General features: G+C 42.1%; 2 protein-coding genes across 2 annotated transcripts in view; both read right to left on the reverse strand.

Annotated features, from left to right (window-relative positions):
- mfsd3 (major facilitator superfamily domain containing 3) overlaps positions 1–13,516 on the reverse strand; it is a 20,048-nt gene extending 6,532 nt beyond the window's left edge. Inside the window, exons 1-4 of the mRNA XM_029439273.1 lie at positions 13,396–13,516; positions 12,088–12,895; positions 5,283–5,430; positions 967–1,067 (exon numbers count right to left, since the gene is read on the reverse strand). Coding sequence (XP_029295133.1) covers positions 967–1,067; positions 5,283–5,430; positions 12,088–12,775 — 937 coding nt within the window. The 5' untranslated portion in view covers positions 12,776–12,895; positions 13,396–13,516. The remainder of the gene's footprint in view (positions 1–966; positions 1,068–5,282; positions 5,431–12,087; positions 12,896–13,395) is intronic.
- Positions 13,517–14,049: 533 nt separating this feature from the next.
- anxa1a (annexin A1a) lies at positions 14,050–18,701 on the reverse strand. Its single transcript, XM_029439274.1, has 12 exons — positions 18,624–18,701; positions 18,023–18,103; positions 17,178–17,268; positions 16,811–16,905; positions 16,548–16,661; positions 16,141–16,231; positions 15,940–16,019; positions 15,239–15,383; positions 15,048–15,143; positions 14,893–14,951; positions 14,685–14,807; positions 14,050–14,542 (listed from the first exon to the last, which is right to left on the reverse strand). The coding sequence occupies exons 2-12, from the start codon at positions 18,080–18,082 to the stop codon at positions 14,483–14,485; spliced, it is 1,014 nt and encodes a 337-aa protein (XP_029295134.1). The 5' UTR covers positions 18,083–18,103; positions 18,624–18,701; the 3' UTR covers positions 14,050–14,482.
- Between the last annotated feature and the right edge of the window lie 2,704 nt (positions 18,702–21,405).

Here is a 21,405-nt window from a genome sequence, read left to right on the forward strand (position 1 = left end):
AGGGGGGGGGGGGGAGGCCTCAACTTGCATTCTGAGAGGCTTGATAGGGGAACAGACGACTCAGATAAATGGTGCGGATCTGAATCCCAAAAGCTTTGCCACTGGCTGCGTAACAGAATCAGATGTGTCATTCAGACATTAATAACTGAGAGAGCACCTGTCTATCAACATCCTTTGCGTCCCTCTTGAGCGGTATTAATACTGAACGTCTGAACTCAAACGTTGCACTGCGGAGCCAGAGGATGCTAACCTTTTTGTCGCCGCGTCCGACAATTTCTGTAACTTTGTGAAACGAAGATCCTACAGTCACGCAGGGTTTGAACTTTTGAACTCTTGTTCTCGATACAAACATTTCTGTTACTTTCTTTGTGTGTAAATTATGAATGCCTTCCATAAGAGACGGAAAGTTTGCCTCGCATCTATTTAACAATTACTGTATCTCTACTAGAGTTCTGCTTCTCGGACGGTTTGATTTATTTGTTACAACCTAAAGATTTTCAAAAGAAAACAATGTTTTATCTTTCTTTTTCCTATACCATTACTTATGTTGAACCTTGATGTGTCTACAGGATCACAGTCTGTGTGACTGTATTTGTGTATTCATCACATTGTACATTCATGACGTAGAGCCGTGCACCTGCACCTGTATGTTAATGTGTTTATTCAAGAGACTAGCGGGTCAAACGAGGACCGCATGCGTATGGGATCAACATCTGGAACGTTTAAATATGCAAACCTACAGAATTCAATAAACAACATGTGGTGTGCTGATACACTATTCATGGTATAGATCAACAGGGTCACTCCAACGCCGTTGAATGAATGTTCAAACACTGGGATGGAGGTTGTTGTCCTTTCATCTCCTGCTTGCATCATATTTACAATCGGAGCACGAATATAAACTACTATATAGCATGATGGCAGTTGGTAATGTGTTGAAACTGGGCCCCAGTCGGTGTCTCTCACCTTTCATGAGTGGTGACGGTTCCAGTATTGTGAGTAGAGAGCTCTGGAAGACCATGCTGATGGTTCGCAACACGAACACACGTCGCATCAGAGCCCCGATGCTGAGGAGAGAGCAGCAAACAAGCATCAGAGAGATGTTCAACAACTTTTAGGTACGAGTGTTGTTGATGAGCAGTGTGACAGAGGCTCAAGGCTCGTATCATTACTTTCTGCATTTATTTCAACACACACACACACACACACACACACACACACACACACACACACACAGTAACATGTGTGCACATGCTTAAGTAAACAAGTCCCCAGACACTAATTGATTCCCTGTTAGTGTAAGAAAATCATCCCCCTGTGGGTTTGGTTCGTGACGTAATCAATAACCTAAGGAGATACCCAGCATGAGGACGATAATTAATCACGGTTAACACACACGCACACACAAACGCATATAAACGTGCAATCACACTGTTGTGTGACATCAGGGATTAACAATGCCAATCACTCAGAGGATACCTGCCACTCAAAGGACTGTCTGTGTGTGTTTGTTTTTTTTGCATGTAATTATTTATGTGTAAAAAAGGCTGTGAGCAAGAAGGAGCCTGTCACACAACGCAGGGTATCTGATTGAGTTGGATCAGAGCACTGAGTGAAACACTTTCAGTCCATGATCCACAGTTAAAGTTCAATCTTCTTCCCATCTAAGTTTACCAGTTACTTTCATTATCCTGCCGAGGACGAGACGAGTCCTGGGTGACCCTGCTCTCACTGTGTCTCGCTGTTTACTTTGAGACTCACTGTCGACTTGCTCTTTTAAGCATCATGCATATGACTTCTGAATGTGTTCCTATACTTCATCAAGGACATTAGAAACGTGACAGGAAATGACAACCAATTAATTGGATATCACAATATTTTCCTGTAGATCGACTTCGTCACAGCTCCAACACGGTCAGCCTGTCTTAGACCCCTAAGCCACGACGACACACACTTTGTGTTTCTTCAATATTTGCTTCAGTGACTACAGAAAACAGATGACTACTCAAACATGTTGGCTAGCTCCAACAGAAACACTTAGTCCCTCTCCAATACCAGGATATAAAACACTCGCCTGTGTGTGGGATTAAGTATTTACAGAGTGTTACACAAAACTTTCAAAAGACAGCAGAAGACTATCGGCAGTGAACACTTTCATAAGTCATTCTGAAAGGTTAAAACGTTTTGAACATCCTGCAAATATCCAGTTACACAGAACTTAAATCAACTGGATTCTTTTTATTGCACAAGACACCCCCCCCCCCCTCTCTCTCTCCCCCCTCGCCCCCTCTCCGCCCAGCCTTTCCGTGCCTCTTTACTGGAAAACCAATCCTGCATCATTCACATGCTAAAGACATTATTCTCTCTGCAGCCCCTTTCCTTTACCTCCCTTCTCAATGACAGTCTTTCATATCACGCACTCTCAAGAGATGCTGAGTGTGTGTGTGTGTGTGTGTGTGTGTGTGTGTGTGTGTGTGTTTCTGTGTGTGTGTGTGTGTGTGTGTGTGTTTCTGTGTGTGAAAGAGAACCTGCCTGGCTGCCACCTCACACGGGCCGGGCCCAGATGAGAATAGCCATGTTCTCGGGTTGCCAGTGGCGGTTGTAAAAAGGGTTACTCACTGACCACTCAGCCGTTTCTGATGGTGGGGAGGATAAACCTTCCAAGTGAGCTTTTAAAAGGTGGGACCCCAGCCTCTGTGTGTGTGTGTGTGTGTGTGTGTGTGTGTGTGTGTGTGTGTGTGCGTGTGTGTGCGTGTGTGTGTTCATCTGACACTAGAGGGTACATACAACCAAAAATATCCATTTTATAATAATGTAATCTAGATATATAAATAAATATAATTTTACTTTGCACACATTGAGCTAATTAATCTCTGTTCTGATCCTCAGCTGTCGTACTGGCCTCACAGAGGTGCTTTAATTACAGGTCAAATAAGGTGAATTATCTGCATCATCTGACTGAAAAAGAGCGATTCTCACACATCATTTCCCAATACAGACGCACAGAAACCCAAACTCACGGCAGGAAACCAGTAAAGACAGAGAGCAAGTGATACAAGTCAACGTATGGGAAAGCACACAAACAGATACCAACACATAAGCAAGTTCACCTACACTATCTCAAATCATCCTGGTCCTTAAAGGGAAACGTTTTAACCTGGGTTATATGTTGTTGTCAGTGTATTACAAGCTTCTTTTTTTAAATGTATTTTAAGATGTTTATTAAACGAAAGTAATAACTTGCTGTTTGTGTGTGTGTGACGGCGAGTTAGTAATTATGACTTTATTAAAAAGTCAATCTGCCACCGAAGCAAGCAGCGACGACGCCGGCTCAAGCTTAAGGTGGGCTGACTTTTAAGGTGGACCAGCTGTTCTCATGTGACAAGACGCTCCTCCCAGGTTTGTTTTTGTGACACTGGTCCAGTGTTGTGCGACAGAGCGTCCGCTGACTGGCTCAGATTGTTATTATGGAAAGGATCCTACAGAGAAATAAACAAAGTTATTGTGTCTAACCGAGTCTCGTTACATTGAAACTCTTTAACATAACACAAAGCTACATTTTCTTTACACCAACACAACAAACTCTCCCCGGCACTCCTCTCTCCAACTCTCACTTTCACCAGTGGTGAGATTTCAGAAGGAGACTTCTCCTTGAGCGAGACTTGAAGACATTTCATTTATTCCTCTGTAGAGTTCTTTCTATAGTGTTGTCACACATTTATAAAAAAAAACAACTACTTTGAGATACATCGAGAGGACGCAAAGACTGGAGTTTCCCTTTAAAGTCATAATCTGCTAAGGTGTACAGTAACGCACGGTGTGAGAACTAACACACCATCCTCTACGAAGGCATTGTTGTTATTAATAGCTCTTACATCACACTGGCCATAGGCAGGGCTGTGCTATGATGTGATCCTAGTGTAAGCAGACGTAAAACCTTATGTAACGACTGTCAGGCACAAATGGCACAGTGTCAATGTGCCGAAGGGGGAAAAACATGTAAAGGTTAAATATAATCATGCTAAAACAAAATTTATTTTAAACAATTTTGCATGAACTTGATTTTTAGCTGTGTTAAAATACCAGATTTAAGGAGAACAGCGGAGTTTCAACACGGTCATTATGTTTAATCACCGTAATAAATCATATCTAATATACTGCAACACAGCCCTTTTGGTATCTTTCTGTAAATGTGAGAATTAAATTCGACTAAAGTTGCACGGTGCCCCTGTGATCGAACCCTTAAGGGTGTGTACGTGTGTGTTTGAGTGTGCGTGCGCATGAGTGTGTGATGGATTTGCTGCTCATGCTGTTCTCCCACTACACACCAGACGCAGGGGGTCCCTGAGCTCTCAAACAAGGCTATGTTTACTTAAATTACTGTACACACACAGTCAGACAGGCATAAACACACACACACATATGAAAAGCAATACAAAAAATAAAAAAATAAACTAGAAGAACAGGCCCAGAGTGATGAGGAAGAGGTAAAGGAGGAGGAAAAAAGCTGCAGGGAAGAAGGAGTCAGTGTACACCAAAGGCTTGGAGGAGGAAGAAGAAAAGGAGCAGGATGAGGAGGAAGATGATGATGATGGTACTGTATCATGTAATCAGAGTGTGAGGCGGTTAGATACATGTGGTGCAGTGAACTAAACCTTATCCATCTTAACTTGTTTCCCACTGCTGGAAAATCTGTTTGTACAGTCGGTGCAAACATTAGATTTTCCTCCCTCTCGATGCACTGAGAAGAAATACTGTGAGACCATGGGGGCCGCTCAACGTTCACACTCGTGTGAATATTATATAGTCGCTGGACACAAACAACAATTTTGATCATCAGTCAATTGTTTAATTAAGTAATTTGTTCTAGTTTGTTTTCATCGTCGTCTGAGACTAAACTGAATACTTCTGTTTGTCTGACAAAACAAGATACTTCAAGAAGTCGTCTTGGGTTCTAGGAAGTTGTGACGAGTATTTGTGGACATTTTATATACCAAATGATTGATTTATAAAGGAAGGAAATGTCAGATTAATACATAATGAAATGACTTCTTGTTGCAGCCTCAGTTCCACTGAAGAATGTGGATTTGGTTAAATGCAAAAAAAGATATTTGCCTTTCACAAGCATTTTATTTTGCTTCAAGGGAATCTCCCTCAGCGTGGTAATGCAGTTTATAAACCCTGCAAGATGGCAGCACTGAAACGCCTTCAGGTTCAGAACAAAGTGATCACGGCGAAGCCGGTGATAACATAATGAGAATGACGGTGTTGGTGAAGGCTACCTGAACTGAGCGAGCAGCAGGCCTCCCAGGGACGAGCCGCAGATGGAGAAGCCCATGGCGATGACGCCGTTCCAGAAGCCGAGCTCCCTGGCGGTCATGTGATGATCCAACAGGAAAAGAGGAAACATGGTGACTGCGCCCTGCTCGCCTGTACACACAGAGAGAGAGGTGGACAAAAAAAAGGGAGATCCAAGGTGGGAGGGAGAGGGGTATTAGTTATTCAGTCAGATTCACTGATGGCAGAACATACAATCAATACAGCCTGTATTATGTACTGTATGTCTCTGACTAAGCATTACTATTTTACAGAAAATATGTGAGACACCTCCTGAATACACACGCCTTCTCCAATCACAGTCAAATACGATGAGTGTGTTGTAGCAAAATGTTTAGCCTGCAAGACTGGAAAACATGGTTTCCCTGAGATGACAACTGCAGAATCAAATACAGCAGCGCGACACGCAGCGCACCTAGGCCTATTCCTAGAAAGTGTCAATAATAGATGCCTGACAAGAAAAAGAATACCCTCAGTCACTTTATCAAACGGGGGCCTAGCACTCTTCCTAAAGCACAAAAAGGAAAACACAACAAAAACACAAAAACTTCCAGATGAAACAGACCTCACAAAGACCTTTCAGTCAAAATAAAAAGTTTCTGTCAGACAATAAGACTTTCTCTGTGAGGCGTTGAGTGTGGGGGTAATGTTCTGCTGAACATTACAGTAAAATATTCAGCGGCGTCGACTACACGCCATTATTATATTAATGGAGACTGACTTCAGAAAGACAGTGGGACCAAGGAGCTGCGTGAGTGACAGCTTGGCTCCCAGACTGCTGTCAAAGACGACGCAACACAACCGACGACTCACTCACTCAGTCAGCCAGGAGACAAACAAAAATAGAGAAGGAGGAAAAAAAAGACAGATGAAACAGACTGAAATAAAAAAAATGATAAGAGAAAGTGGAGAAGCTCCCAGTGATAGGGAAGTGCAGCAGCAGAACGGGAGTGTCACCGCTGTAACAGTGGCGTGACAACCCAGCAGAAACGCAGGAAATGTTGGATTCTCTGTGTAGGACACTTATCTTTCACTTCTGTCACACTGCTGGTCATTTACACGTATTAATACAGACGGGGGAGGACGACGCGCGAGGTGATCATGAAAGAAAAAATGACGATAGGAAGCGTAATGACTTCTGTTTTTCTTTTAAGATAAGAGAAAAAGAAATGAGGAGACAAAGTGTATCATCGGGCGGCACCGACGCTTCATTCATAACGTTCACATTCGCAGCTTTACTCACTACTATTATTATATTCCAGTGGTGGTTGCATAGGATTGTTTCCGCCTCGTGGGATCTAAACATTTCCGAAAGTCCAAAGTTCAAAAGTATCGGACAAGGAACGGAGCAGGGCAATTAACTGAATTGGTTAATTGTGATGTAATTCAACAAATAAGTCAGAAACTGTTCGTTTTACTCTTAAATCTATAATACGGTGAAACCCAAGATGCCATCTTTGTAATATTAATACAGCTTATTGCTTTACTATCACTCCACTGATACACTTACACTCTCTCTGTGCATTATTTACATTTTAATCTCCATCGTCCTCTGTGCTGAACTGTTTTGAGCTGCATCAACTGTGCAGTAACCATATTAGTCATAATAAAGTAAACATTGGCAGCAGCGGTACCCATGATGCCTGGGTTGTTTACCCATGGTTCTGTGCTCCCGTTCCTGTCTGCCTGTTGTTTAGCTCAAAGCTCAGAGCTTTCACAGTCCTGCCTTCAACTAATTATTTCTTTAAAGAGGGGGGTTGGGGGGGGAAGGCGTGCAGACAAACACAACCAGGCTGATTATTCCTTTCTATAAATATTCTCAAAGCAACAATTGTCCATTTCAGCAGGGATTTCATTAGACATCCGCAAAGATTAAACAAGCAAGAGTGAAGGGGGGGGGTGGGGGGGGGGGGGGGGGAGAAAAGTGTGGAACAAGAGGATGATAGAGTTTGGGAGAAAGAGGGAGACGTGGAGGACTAAGAGTTTATGATAGTCAATGATAACGAGAATAAAGAAAAGGGCAGAGAGGGAGAAACATAGATGTAGAGCGGGCAATGACTGCATTTATTTTAAAAAGAAAATGAGTTAAACATGACTGGAGAGATGGGATAGCAGCATGGGATGGAGACAGCTAAAGACAGAGGAAGAGGAGGGGGGGGCAGATGAACAGAGACATTGTTAGGAGGTTAGTGAAGAGGAAACAGAGGAGAGATGGCAGACTCAAAGAAAACTCTGTTTATGTTAACATTAGAGGCAGACGGCACAGAAAGACTAAACAACTTAACATTAAGAGAAGTGACAGGATTGTTTTATCCTACTTATTTAAACGTGCTTCATGACAACATCAATCCTTCACCAGACATGCAAACACAGCCGGACACAAAGACATGGAGACAAAACAAACTCGCACTCGCACTTTCGTACGATATCAGTTGAGGGGCTGTTTCGCTTATTGACGCAGAACAGCACGTATATCTCTGTGTTTATTTAACATTGTTCAAATAAACTAAGGATTAAGTGTTTCTTTATTTAGTTTACTTCCTTAGCTAAATAAACCCTTTATGAGCCCATTGTTGTCTAAAGAAACACGTCGTCACAGAGCTTTTTATCCTAGTTATTAAAGATGCTTCATGTCAACATTAATCATGTGTTAACGGACATATTGGTGCAGGTTTAGGGGGGGGGGGGGATTTCACCAGGAAGCAGCTGATAGCTTTACTGCACATAAGGAAAGGAAAAGGTCAGTGTTTTATCAAACTGAGCTAAAGCCAGAGGTTTTCCTGAAAGCCGATGACACATTAAATACAACACTGATGTAGCAACATCTCAAAGTATCTCAAATATTAGCCGGTCACACTTGTTGTAAGACATTTATTCAAAGCTATCGCTCTTAGTTTAATTATACACCAACTTTTATCCACAGGAGTGACGGTCTGTGAGCATGTGTGCATGATGGGCGGTAGAGAGAGGGATCACAGTTGGATCAGGGTGAGGTGAGGGTGAGATAAGGGTGAGGTGAGGGTGAGAGGTCAACGAGGACAGTGGGGTCAAATCCTGACGTTCATGCTGCAGCTTAGACAAAAGAGCTGGCAGAGCAGGAGAGATCACTGAGGACACTGGGCCCCCTCTGCAGAACGACATTATCGCTCCCTGCCGAGAGCACGGTAAACAGAGACAGGCTCATTCATACTACATGTTTAAACACACACACACACACAAACTAATGTCTAAGTGCACACACACACACACACACACACACGCACACAGACCTTTCAGCTCCTCAGGCTCCGTGGGGACAATATCAGTAAACAAAGTCCGGTGTACACACACCTTCACAACATCTGATGTATATTAGTCTATTGACACGAGATGTCAAGGAGTTCTCCGTGGCCCTTTGGACACGGGAAAATACATTTAGCATGACTACAACCCAAACCTGCTAGGTTACTGGGATGATTTAGTTTGTTCTCCATGTTTATTTTCTGAGAAATTATGCAATATTAATATTCATTCAGAGTCTTAGAGTAAATGTTTCAATACTCGCTGTAAGAACCTGGCTCTGCCTCAATTACATTATTGCTTTTATAAAATGTGTACATTATTTGTTGGTTAGACAGAAAAAACAAAGACTGCAGTGTTCAATTAGAATTTAATTTCTCAATCTGTGACCCTCGAGACAAAATCTGAAGTATAATGTTATTAAATGATTGTTTACAAAAGTGACACCAAACAATAAAGGTCAATATTATCAAATGTCATTGTTGACGAAAGCACATGTTTTTATTCTTCTTCTCATCATCATTAAGTAATAAAATCAACTTTATATCATCATTTCAGATTCATGTGGTCAGAAACTAAGATTTCTAAACATCTAGAAAGATCTTTCCCCGAAGTCTCTGCATGGTGTTTATTTCTATTGCCATGTTGCTCTCCGTCTCTCTCAGGGCACCATGTGGTGGTTGTTCATTAATTCATCCCCTCCTTCAGCCTCCCTCCCTGCAGTCCTTCTTTTTCCCTCTGGAAAATACCCCCGACTCCCTCCCTAAGTTTCTCTCTTCTCTCGTTCCCACTCCTCCTCTTCCCTTCATATCTCAGAACTCCATGGCCTCCCCTCAAAACCCACCATCATCCACCTCCGCAGGCGTCCACGTCTATTGAACTGCTCTGTGGACTGTATGTAGGTTCCAAGTCAAATACCAGGATGTAGGCACCGAGTATGTATGTGTGAGTGTTTGAGATAAGCAGGAGAAACAAATGCATGCATTTATTTTTAATTAATTAATGACCAATATGTGTAACTGTGGTGAAACTGATTTGGAGAGGTGTCATATTAATTGTATGTTCATTAAGGAGTAGTGATTTGTGTTGTTTTTCTAATATTTTGTAAAACTTGTATATATCTAAAAACAACTGGCACCTGAGTGCATTTCACCATGATCTCTCGTCGCTGTCTTTTCGGAGGAAAAGGTTAAGGCGTATTAGGACAAAGCATTTCTTTCTTTTTTTTGTTCATCCATTCATTCCTTCGTCCACCTGGTCAGTTCCCAGGGAAAGCCACCGTCGGTGTCCACCTCTGTCCACCATCATTCACGTCTCTTGTCAGACCTACAGGGCTACTGAATCCTTACCTTCAACAAGAGCCAGTGAGCAACACTGAGGCAACACTTAAACTAGAGATGTTTAGTTAATTACAAATAACAATATGAGACTAACTGACTAGCAATACAGAGCATTTTAAATCAAAGCGTTTAAGGTGTTGATATAAATGAGAAAAGTGCAGTAAAATAATTACATTCCTCAAATTGTAGTAATTAACACTTGAGTTACAATATCTGAAAAGACGTAAAGAATTGCCTTTGTTGCTATATTTGTGTTTTTAGCAGCTTTACTGCACAGAAGGGAACAGGGCTTGTTTCCACACAGGAAATTAAAATGTTTGAATCCAACATTTGAGCCTATTTGCAACCCAAAACCTCTTGTTTGCATATTTTTCTGACCTTTCCCTCCCCCCCCCCCCCCACCACACGCCTTCGGTCCTTCCGATTCTACCCAGACAGTTCTCCCATGATGCCTGTGGCCTCAGATGGCACAGGGGTCACAGTTTAGACACGAGGCTCCTGATGATTGGCCACTGTGTTGGACCCAGCGCAAACTCAGAGTTCATTAGGGATAGATGAGGGAGAGGGGTCTGCGCTTGTGAAGCGGGGGGGTTGTTCAGACAGGCAGATCACACAAACATACCCACACACCCCTTGAACAAAAACAATACTGTCTCACATAGGCAATTATGCTGGCACATCCCGGCCTAATCTAAAATATTACACAATCTTTTTTCTTTCTCGCAAAAGGTGGGAAATATTTAGACTGCTACAAAAGGAAATGCTAACAAGTGACAACGCTGTTAATGAATCTACAGAGAAAACACTTACAGTAATTCTGGTTGTAATCATGATCATCAGTCGATAGAGTGTGTTCGTGTGCAGAGAGAGTGTTAAGAGGGGGGGGGGGGAGTTGCTCCCTAGACAGATTAGGGGGTCCAGCCAGCCTTCATATTTTGTCTAGTAGTGTCGTCTGCTGGGGCTCATCCGATTACTGAGCCAACCCTTAAAACACTCTCAAAAACAAACGCACAATCTAAAAACAAAGGCATATACATTCAAACACACACAAGTGAAGGTTATGCAAATGTGAGGAGACAATTATATTCCAACCACCCACTTACACACACACACACACACACACACACACACACACACGTAAACACACATCAGCGTGATGCGCCGTCTTCCATTTCGGTTTCTGAACGCAACAGACACAAAGACACTCTAATCCTTACATAATCCCCTTCTGCTACCAAACACCAAACTCTGGTCATATCAAACTCTCTCCCACACACACACACACACACACACACACACACACACACACACACACCTGATCCAAAACTACTTTTAAATGTTTTCTTATTGGATCCAACTCATTCACATACAAAACTGAGCACTGCATGAGCGCGATATGCATTCAAACTGACAATGTATTCTTGTTCAAGTGCCTTAGGTTTATACTTTTATAACGCAGACATTAAAAAACAACTTCTTTATCTTGGCAGGGATTGTGTTTTCCATTGTGCGTACAGGACACAATAAACTGTCAAGTAAAACTAACTTCCAAAACTTTTCCAATACACTCAAATCTTGAGTTCAGTCCTCATGGACACACCAACAGAGACATCTAGTGGTGAGCTCTGGGCCCTACATGAAGGCAGGAACACAACCAAAGTTCACAGCGGGACAGAAGGGAACATTTTAGGAAATACAACTCTTCATTGCTTCCATCAGGATGCGCACATAATTAAAGCTGCAACAATAAGTCCATTAATCAATTAGTTGATGGAAAGACAATTAATTGGAAACTGATAATTGATTAATCGTTTCATTTATCAATCAAAGACTTCTACCATTTTTGGTTCCAGTCTCTCCAATGTGAGGATTTGCTGCATTTTTCTTTTTTATATATTTGTACACCGAATATCGTAGGACTTTATTTATTTTTTTGAAGATGTCACCTTGAAAAATAAAGTACCGTCTCTTCAGGGAAGGTTCAGACATACCAGTAATTTCATTATTAATATTAGGCCTAGGTAGCAAAGATACAGAATGAAACATTAACAAGAGTTTGTTCAGTATTAGAGTAATGTATGGGTCTATTTATTTCAATATAAACAGGCGCTTACGTATTAACCAGACTCACCTAGTTTGTATGTCAACACATACAGGACCGTCCAAGGGGTGCCGGGCACTGCCAGCATCCTTCTCCACACTCTCCATGGCCACATAGAGTCTGCTGCCTGCCCTCCCCTTCTGTTCACAGTCTCATCGTCCAGCACAGGGGCCCCCCACACAAACAGAGCCACACCTGCATACACAAACGTCAGCAGCATAAACATCCAGCTCCATCCAGCCACGTCAATCACAGCCAGCAGCCCACCGCCGGCGAACACCGATCCAGCTTTATAGCCCACGACTTGGGCTGTGTTGCCCAGCCCGAGCTCCCCACGACCTTTCAACAACCCCACCGCAGCCCCATCTACAGCAATATCTTGGACAGATGCCAAGGAGTTCATGGCCAACAGGGTTGCTGCTACTCCCCAGATATGTGCTTCTGGGGCCAGGGCTGCACTGGCGAGGCAGGTCAGAGCCAGCCCAGACACTGTCGCCACCAGCCAGCGGCGCTTGGTGCCGACCCGGTCCACCAAAGGGGCCCAGAGCACCTTGAGGACCCATGGGAAGTAGAGGATCTTGGTGAAGCCGATGCGGGTGAGGGAATGACCAGCTCCACGCAGGTAGACGGGAAGCAGGGAGGACTGGAGACCATAGGGGATACCCTGGACGAAGTACAGCAGGCCCAGGAAGACTAGTTTATCATTCATGATCTTCATCCACAAGTGACCCTCTAACTGAGCGGACACTGCAGTAGTCCATTGGTCAGGTCATTGTCAGTGTTTAGATTGAAGGAGAACACTTCAAATGGACTGGCTTACTCAGATGAGCTAATTGACCTGAAATGAAAAGACAGTGTCAGTTTCAGGGTTATAAATGCTGAATGTATAATCTTTTTGTAGGAAATATGGGACAACTATAGTCACAGCTCCTGCAAGCAGCCTTAAAAGGATGTGTCTCAGCTGTTTAATTGCCTCGCTGCCCAGCTCAGTTATCAGTAACGTTAACCCCCGGCTAACGCTAGCTCCTCAAAGTCAAATGACTTATGGACATAAACATGTTTAATAGTACGGTGACCACGTGTGTTTTCATCATTTAATGTATAACAAAACACAAACGTGACTTTGCATCGTTGACATGTTGCTAACAGGTAAAACAATTAAGTGTGTTTGCAAACTGACTGATTAGCTATTATTAGCTAGCTAGCTTGCTGTCATGCTAACCTGAGTACACGAACAGCTTTAAAACACATTTATACAGCATGGCAATATTATTAGAGGTTGTTCTGCAATTAGAAAAGTAGTTCCGTATCTGTTATGAGACAAATCTTAACACATACTCAGAAAGAAAGTTGGTTAGCCTAGCGTGAGCTAACCGGAGAAGGAGCTCGGCTTGTTTATACTTGTAGTCTGTATGAGCTATGGAGTTGCCAGGTTTTGTGACAGCAATCCCCCTTCTGCGGATGGCAAACCAAGAAAAGGTCGTATCTGTTTTATATTTGTAAGCAAAACGTGAGTGTATGCTTTCTATATATTAACACTGGTTGATACATTGCAATGCAGTAAGATATATATATATATATATATATATATATATATATATATATATATATATATATATATATATATATATACAGTATATATACAGTATATTACCCAACCTGGCAACCTTAGGTCCCCTATGAAACTGTACTTTATCACCCACCAAAAATCAACCACTCTGTTTGATTCATTGTTCATTCAGTCATTGTTAGTATGTGCAAATTGAGACTGCTTTGTTACATTGTCTTACATTATTATTTCTAGATTATGCATTTGCAGTAGATTCTGAGCCAAAATATGTGGTTGCCTCTGTAATCTTTGTTTGAATATAATGGTAAGTACTACTATTAGTGCATACATTTTTGGGAACATATCCTATAGCTTGTTGGTTCAAGTCTGTCTAATGTAATGTAATGTATGTGCATGTGCAAAGAACCAGGGCGACTCAGATAGGCCTTCATACAAAAAGCTTTTATTTGCAAGTTGTCCAAGTTCCTTCAAGGGTAAGTCTGCTGCTGCCGCTAAATATGTCTGGCACATGGTGATCTGTATACGTCTGATGGCAGCTGCACTGACTTCAGCTTCTCTTCGAGCACCAGACATGAGAATCCAATGAGTGAGAAGCTAAGTCAGTCTGCCCCAAAGCATTGGTCCACTGAGTGTTTGAATGAAAAGGAGTAACTTGGAGAGAACATATCTACTGAAGCAGTTAATCCTTGTTAATCTTTGCGCATTGCTGTTAATATCTTCTAAATGTCATGACAGTCAATTCTCCACAAAAGCATAGGGTGCACTATGTGTCAAGAGATTATAGGTGTTTTTTCCACAGCTGGGCTCGCTGCTGGATCTTCAGGTGTATGAGCCTTGATCCCCATTGATTGCCTATTAGTTTTCACCCCCACAGAGAGCGAGCAAGATCTTCTCATAGTCTCCTTTAGTGTCATCCTGAAGGAAAGAAAATGCAGTGTGTCAATTATATTTTAATACAAACTTCACATTACTTATTATTTGGGGAATTGCCATATTCTAATTCTAACATGTAGAGTTAGGGTTTACTGTCATTATTAGTGTCCAGATGTTTGCTCACCAGAATATCACGGTAGAGTGTTGTGCTGTAGTTTTTCTTGTACTCATCCTTGATCCGTTTCATGTCAATTTCAGAGCGGCTCACCATGATGCGGGTCAGGGTATTTTTCCGGGTACCTTTACCCTAATGGGCAGAAAAGAGTCAGTCAGGGAAGTCAGCATAGTATCCTGCATGCACTTTTGTAAATAGTAGCCTACGCATACTGTACCTTCATGGCCAAGTTGAGCTTCTCAGCAAAGAACGCAGGCCGGCTTCCAGCGCACTTCACTGTGGACATTTAAAGAAATGGGTCAAGTTTAAATCAAATCTGTGCATAAATCACTGCATCAGCTTAAAAGTAAGAGTCGAGGGTTATGCCTTTACCTACTGCTGTGAGACAACTTTCAATATCTCCCTTCATCTCCATGTCGAGAGCTTTGGCCATGTCCACTTTGCTGTACTTTGAGTACCTGTCAAACACTGATGGAGAGGAAATAGTGGAAGAGTGTTAAATCTCACAGGAAAACACAGGGGGAAACAAATATTTTACTGAACAGGAGAGGTAGCCAGCTAACCTTTACGGAGATGGGGAGCACTCCTGTTGGTGAGGATCTCAATGAAGACGGAGCAGTCTTTGCCCTTCCTCCCCTCCCCGGCCTCGTACAGAGCCCGGGCATCACTGTCAACCATCTGCTCAACAACTCCTTCAGTCCTGCTGGCCTGTGATGAAGACAAGCAGAGCAACTTCACCGTGCTGGACACAACAAATACTTTAAATGTGTAAGAAATTATTTTATTAGAAGGTGACCACCTACAAAGTTATAAGACAGGAAGTGAAGGGTTGGGGTGACCGAGGCACTAAACTTCATGTAGTTCAGTTTGCCGTGTGCACGCCTGATTCATTATGTAATTGTGTAGCATGAAATGAATTTCTGTATCATCATCATTTTTATCAAACGGCATCTTTTGACTTTATTTATTTCAAATGTAATGGATGTTCAGCATATTGAGATTGTTCTGTGCATTGGCCCTGCACCCAAACACAAAGCCATACAATCGTCCACTCATGTTGTGTTGTGCGTGTGTATCGAGGGAGTGTGTGTTTATCACCGTAGCAGCTACAGTAGGGAGTGTTATGTCCCCTCAGAACTTAATGCATCCTGCTGTGAATGAATAGGTGTGTGTGTGTGCTACACGTCTCTTCTAAATCCTGTAAAAAAAGTATTGCAGGAAACACACACTACGAGACAGGAAACAGGTGTGGACACACACGTACCTTGCAGAGTTCAAGGAGGGCAGTCCTGAACTCTCCACTAGTGTCACTCTTGATGTCAGCCTCCAGGTCCTTCTTGTAATCTTGGCAAACAAATTACAACATTTACTTTGAGGAATTCAAAATATGTTAAAAAAATTGCAATCAAAACATTTCCAAACACTAGCTTAGTGAAATTGTTGCTTAAAATTTGTCGGCACGCACCTTCCTTGTAGGCTTTCTTTATTTCCAGGATCTCCATGTTGTTTCTGGAAGCCATAATCTCGATAAGGACCTCCTCATCGGTCCCCAGACCCTGAGAAAGGGATGCATACGTACACAAATTGATACAGAGAAAGAGACATTATAATTTACTGACTCAATTCAAACAAAACACACCTTTTACCCTCCCATTAAGAAAACAGAACATGCATATGTGGAAGTGGGTGGACGTCATCAGGCACCAAAGGTAACAGATGATGGTTCGGCCACAACATCGCTTCAAATGAGCTTGAAGTCCTTTATTCCTTTATATCAGTGTTCCTTTTAAGTGAGACTGTGTGTGTGTGTGTGTGTGTGTGTGTGTGTGTGTGTGTGTGTGTGTGTGTGTGTGTGTGTGCGTGTGCGTGTACCTTCATGGCCATTTTCAGCTGGTGGGCATCGTAATGGGCTGGTGTTTTCAGCAGAGCCAACACCACTTCCTCCAGATCTCCCTTCAGAGAGCTCTTCAGCGCTGAGTCCAGAGGCTACGAGATGACAACCGATGAGTAAATAGAAAGTAGTTTGGGAGCATGTGATCATGTGATCATGTGATCATGTGTGTCTGTAACTGTGTGTGTTCTTTGGAACAAAATCTTCTTTCTTCCTAGAAACATCTTTGATTAATTCTGATTACCTTGCCGCTGGCCTGCTGGTACGCCGCTCTGATCTGCTGCCTCTGCTCGTTGCTCCTCTTCACCAGAATTTCAATGATGGTGTTCTCATCCACACCTGCACAAAGGACATGGTAAGTAAAAACATAATTGCTACATCTGGCTCTGTACGACAGAGACAAATATATAATTCAGTGGAAGTTCAAGTTTGTACTAATTGAAAAACAATAATAATAATAATTTCCACGACAGACACTTAGTAGTAGTGGTGCATGATGGCCAGCAGAGGGTGCTAAAGTTCTTACAGGACCAGCATGTCATCAGACACATTGAGCAAGGCTCAGACATGTTACCACACGCTCCAAAGCACTTTGTACATTTTAAGATCACCTTTCGCCTTGATGGCCTTATCCAAGACTGCTGCATCTCCGTTGGGGCTGAAATTGAGTGCTGCAGTCACTGTTCCCTCCTTGTTCAGGACCTGAGAGACAAACACAGAATATTGTCTGTTTGGTAAACACTTGAGTTCTACCCGATGGTGTGCATGAGGTCAGTTACAAACATACATTTTTCTAATTTCTTAGGTGCAAGAGGTGCTCTTGGTGATGTCTCCACCACCTTAAAGCATACAAAAGACATCAAGAAGATAATCGTGACAGATTTGATGCCCCCTGTTGGCACTTCCTGGCTCTGCCCCTACACCTCCATGTCTCCAAAGACCATGACGATGCCCTTTTAAATGTCTGCACACATCCCTGCCGGACTGAACTGAATAATAACAGGAGAGTCTGAGAGCACAGACTGAAAACATGCAGGATAACCTTGTGCAACGTTCCCATAGTTCACTTTAAGAAACCAGGGAAAGCAGAAGTAGGATTTTTTTGTCATATTCGCAGAGTTTATAAAAGGGAGGGGCACAGATTCCTGCTACTATGAGTCACACACTCTCAAGAAGTAGTATAGTATCTTTCTCATTGCATATCATCATTATAGCCCAGGCTTAATAACATCATCAGCTTATCTTTCTGCTCCACTCCTTTCCTTTCCTTCTTCCCCCTATAAACTCCCCCTCATTCATTCTTGTCTCTCAATATCCTCTACACTTCCCTCTTTCCCTTGCTCAACTCTGCCTGACGAAAATTTTCCACCCTGACATACCACAGGAAGAGAGAGAAAAAAGGAAAAAGCAGGGTTGTTGGCCCGAGCAACTGGAAGAGAACCACACAGTTACGTACTGAGTCATCGGGCATGCCCATATAGACCGCCTGCTGCATGAAGGCTTGCATGAAAGCCATGGTGGGACTGCTGGAATCTGACTGTAGGGGGAGAAGAGAAGATGAGATGAGTCAAAGTCCACTGCACATATCGTAGATAGCATTCAAAGAAGAAATGTTCACTCCTTTAGTGTTTCTACTGGGGTAAAGTTCTTATCTATTAAACTTGTTAGCAGAAGAAACAAAGAACACGTTTGCTTTTTCCCTTCACCCACTCCCAAGAGCACAAGCCTCTGCATATTTACTGTAGGTTTATGTTATGTGGTTTTCAATAATCGCAAACATGTGGAGGCTGCTTGGCCACACCCACGATCAACTCTGATAGGGATTTACAGTAAAGTGTATGCTCGAGATCCGGTCTGCTTTATTACGCTTTAATAGTGATAGTGAGTGACAACAGAGAAGTATCGCCGCTGTTTCCTCAACCACACCCTTATAGAGTCAAGACCTTAAAAGAGGGGGTTTAATTCCTTTTCATCTCGTACCCAAACTTCCGTAAACTCTCAAACTAACAGCTGGAGAACATATTTCATATTGTATACATGAAATGAAAAAGTCTTACCGTGTGTCCTTGGAGGGAGGAAGTGTGTCTCAATGAGGTTCAAGTGCTGTTCTAGGGACAGAGAGAGTATATTTATACTCATGATAAACCCCACCTAGTAACGGGTCCAGCCCATACTCCCCTCCACAGCTGCCATTGGATTGAACCTCTGCTTGCCACAGCAGCAGGAGCGTAACGGAGACGCGTCCGGAACGGAACGCCGTGCGTAAAAACAATTTCTCCGCAAGATTTCAAAACAGTCACGCTGCTTACTTAAAGGACATATGATCACGTTTCTGCTCTTAATCTTAAATTAAATTAAAAAATGTTGGTCTCGTGTAAAATCACGAATGCCTGTCTGGGACCTGTGTGTTTAAGAATGTTACTTTTGCATTTATAACGGGATTACAATTCAACATTACAATGTTTAATGTGTCATGTTTATTATCTGTTCTATTATTGTTAAGTTTCCAAGCTTTAATATTAATGTTAATTTTAATGTTAAGATTGTGATGCCTTCATACTTCATAATTTGCACACTGCACACTTTTAGCACAGTAGTTGTTACTCTCTCACTCAGTATATGTAGTCTATTTGGCAACTCTTTTATAAAGCAACACTTCATGTGTGTGGTGTCTACATGGACACATAATATGCTGTTCATTTAGAGTAGATCACATTCAACTTTTTTGTCATTGTACAAGTATTTGGACAACAAAATGCTGTTAGCATCCAACCAGAAGTGGAAAAGAAGCAGTAAAGAGCAGTGTAATGTGCACATATAATACAGTTATATGTCCCTTATGTCCCTATCATAAGTAAAAGTTTGATGTTATTGCTGTTTTATTTGCCAGAAGACAGAATTACATTCTTGTTGTTATCTCTCCTCTTGCAAAATGTTACTCTAACCTCATCAGATTGAACCGAAGCCTCTCATCAATCTGTGAAACCCCAGTTTATGTTTGATCTGTGTCCCCACACACCTCAGTATGACAGCACCTGTGGGAAAGACCACCTTAACATTCCCAACAAAAAAAACTTGCTTTTGGTGCGATGAGGTAATGAGCTTCTTTAGGGTGGGGCATGCTGTCATGGCAGCACAGGCATGACCTGACGCTACCTGCGTCCTACATGCCTCAACAGAGGCACTGCTGAGATTACCAGCTAAGATAATCATACAATTGACGACATCATTCAAGCCCAGTCATAATTTATCATTACACTGTAGGGGAGAGTCTGAACAATCAAGACTTCACAGGCCCTTGATGACGTCCATAAAACTTCTCTCTTTGCTGAAAGACGTCCTTTTTCAGTTGGGATAATTATATACATGTGTGTTTGATGCCACTATTTTTTATTTGTTGAAGTTGCAATAAGTGAGACTGCGTCCATCCATAGTGGAATATGATCATGGCAGCGTTTGGATTGTAAATAAAAAAAGAGGAACGGGGTAAAGCTGTTCATTAAAGTGGCATCATGGGGGGATTTATCTCTAAGTAAGACGTGTTGAACAGATGCTCAAAATACTCGCTCACCATAGAAATCTGAGCGCTCATGAATAACAGGAGCAGAAAGAAGAAGCTCTGATGTACAAATCTGGTTTCAGTTTTTGGACTTTTCTTACATTATCATTTTCTTACCGCTTTGGGCAACAATTATTTAAATAAACCGTAAGTTTAGAGGGGAAATCACTCTGAGGTAGAGCTGCCAAACGCTCCAAATGAGTCTCTCTGTCTAAATAAGAAAGGAAATCCTCATAGAAGAGCTTGGCCAAGAGCAACGAGACAACATAGAACAAATACCTTTAATCAGCAGCAATTGCCACGACATTGATTTTATTTCATAATTACTGCTTTAGGATGTAAATGGACACAGTAGTGAAAGAAGAATCTTAGTGAAAGTACCTCACTACAAGTAAAAGGTCCGCATTATTAGAAGTATTATCAGCTAAATGTACTTTAAGTATTTACAGTAAAAGTAGTCTGTATGTATGATTCCATCTGTGTTTGCTGTATTTTACTGTGACTGAAGTTTGAGCTGGTTGTAACTCCTGTATATACAGTCAGCTATAGTCCAGTGGTTTCCAAACTAGGGCGTCGCGCCCCTTCAAGCGGTCACCAGATAAATCTGAGGGGTCGTGAGATGATTAATGGGAGAAGAAACGAAGCTCTGATGCACAAATGTCTTCAGTTTTTGGACTTTTGTCACATTTTCAGATTTCTTTGTAATATATTGCTTTATTTTAATAAAACCATCAGAGAAGTTTAGATGGGAAATCACTTTTACTGTAGGTGGAACTGCTAACAACTGTTTTTTGAGTAATTTCTGAGACGAAAATAGGAACTACTGCTGTAAACTAAATGTAGAGGGTTAAAAAGTGCAATATTTCACCCTGAAATGAAGCGGAGTACAAGAATAAAGTGGCAGGAGATGGAAACACTCAATTACAAGTAACTCAAATTTGTACTTAAGTACAGGACTTGAGTAAATGTACTTAGTTACATTCCACCACTGGTAGCAATTATATAACTTCTATAAACCAGAACGCCTGATGCTGTCTTCATCTTGCTGCATGAGTATCATTTCCTCACACTCCTCAGTGCCGTTCACCTGGATCTACAACACCTATGTGAGGAATGTGTAGGAAAACAAACAGAGATAACAGAGACTGAGTAAAGTGTGTAAGTGTGTGTGTGTATGAACTATATGTGTGTGAGACAGCATCCAGTTACAATCTGTATCTTACACAGGGGAAACCTGAGGACTGTTTGGGGCATCTTTTTACCAGAGGGCTCTGTGGGGT

The sequence above is a fragment of the Cottoperca gobio genome, chromosome 9, assembly GCF_900634415.1.
Source record: "Cottoperca gobio chromosome 9, fCotGob3.1, whole genome shotgun sequence".
NCBI lineage: Eukaryota > Metazoa > Chordata > Actinopteri > Perciformes > Bovichtidae > Cottoperca > Cottoperca gobio.

Coding starts and splice junctions, on each gene's coding strand:
- anxa1a (XM_029439274.1), bottom strand. CDS start 18,082: ATGGCTTTCATGCAAGCCTTCATGCAGCAGGCGGTCTATATGGGCATG. Junction 16,232..16,547: donor AGCTGAAAATGGCCATGAAG/GTACACGCACAC, acceptor TCCCTTTCTCAG/GGTCTGGGGACCGATGAGGA. Junction 14,543..14,684: donor CACTCTACCGTGATATTCTG/GTGAGCAAACAT, acceptor TCTTTCCTTCAG/GATGACACTAAAGGAGACTA.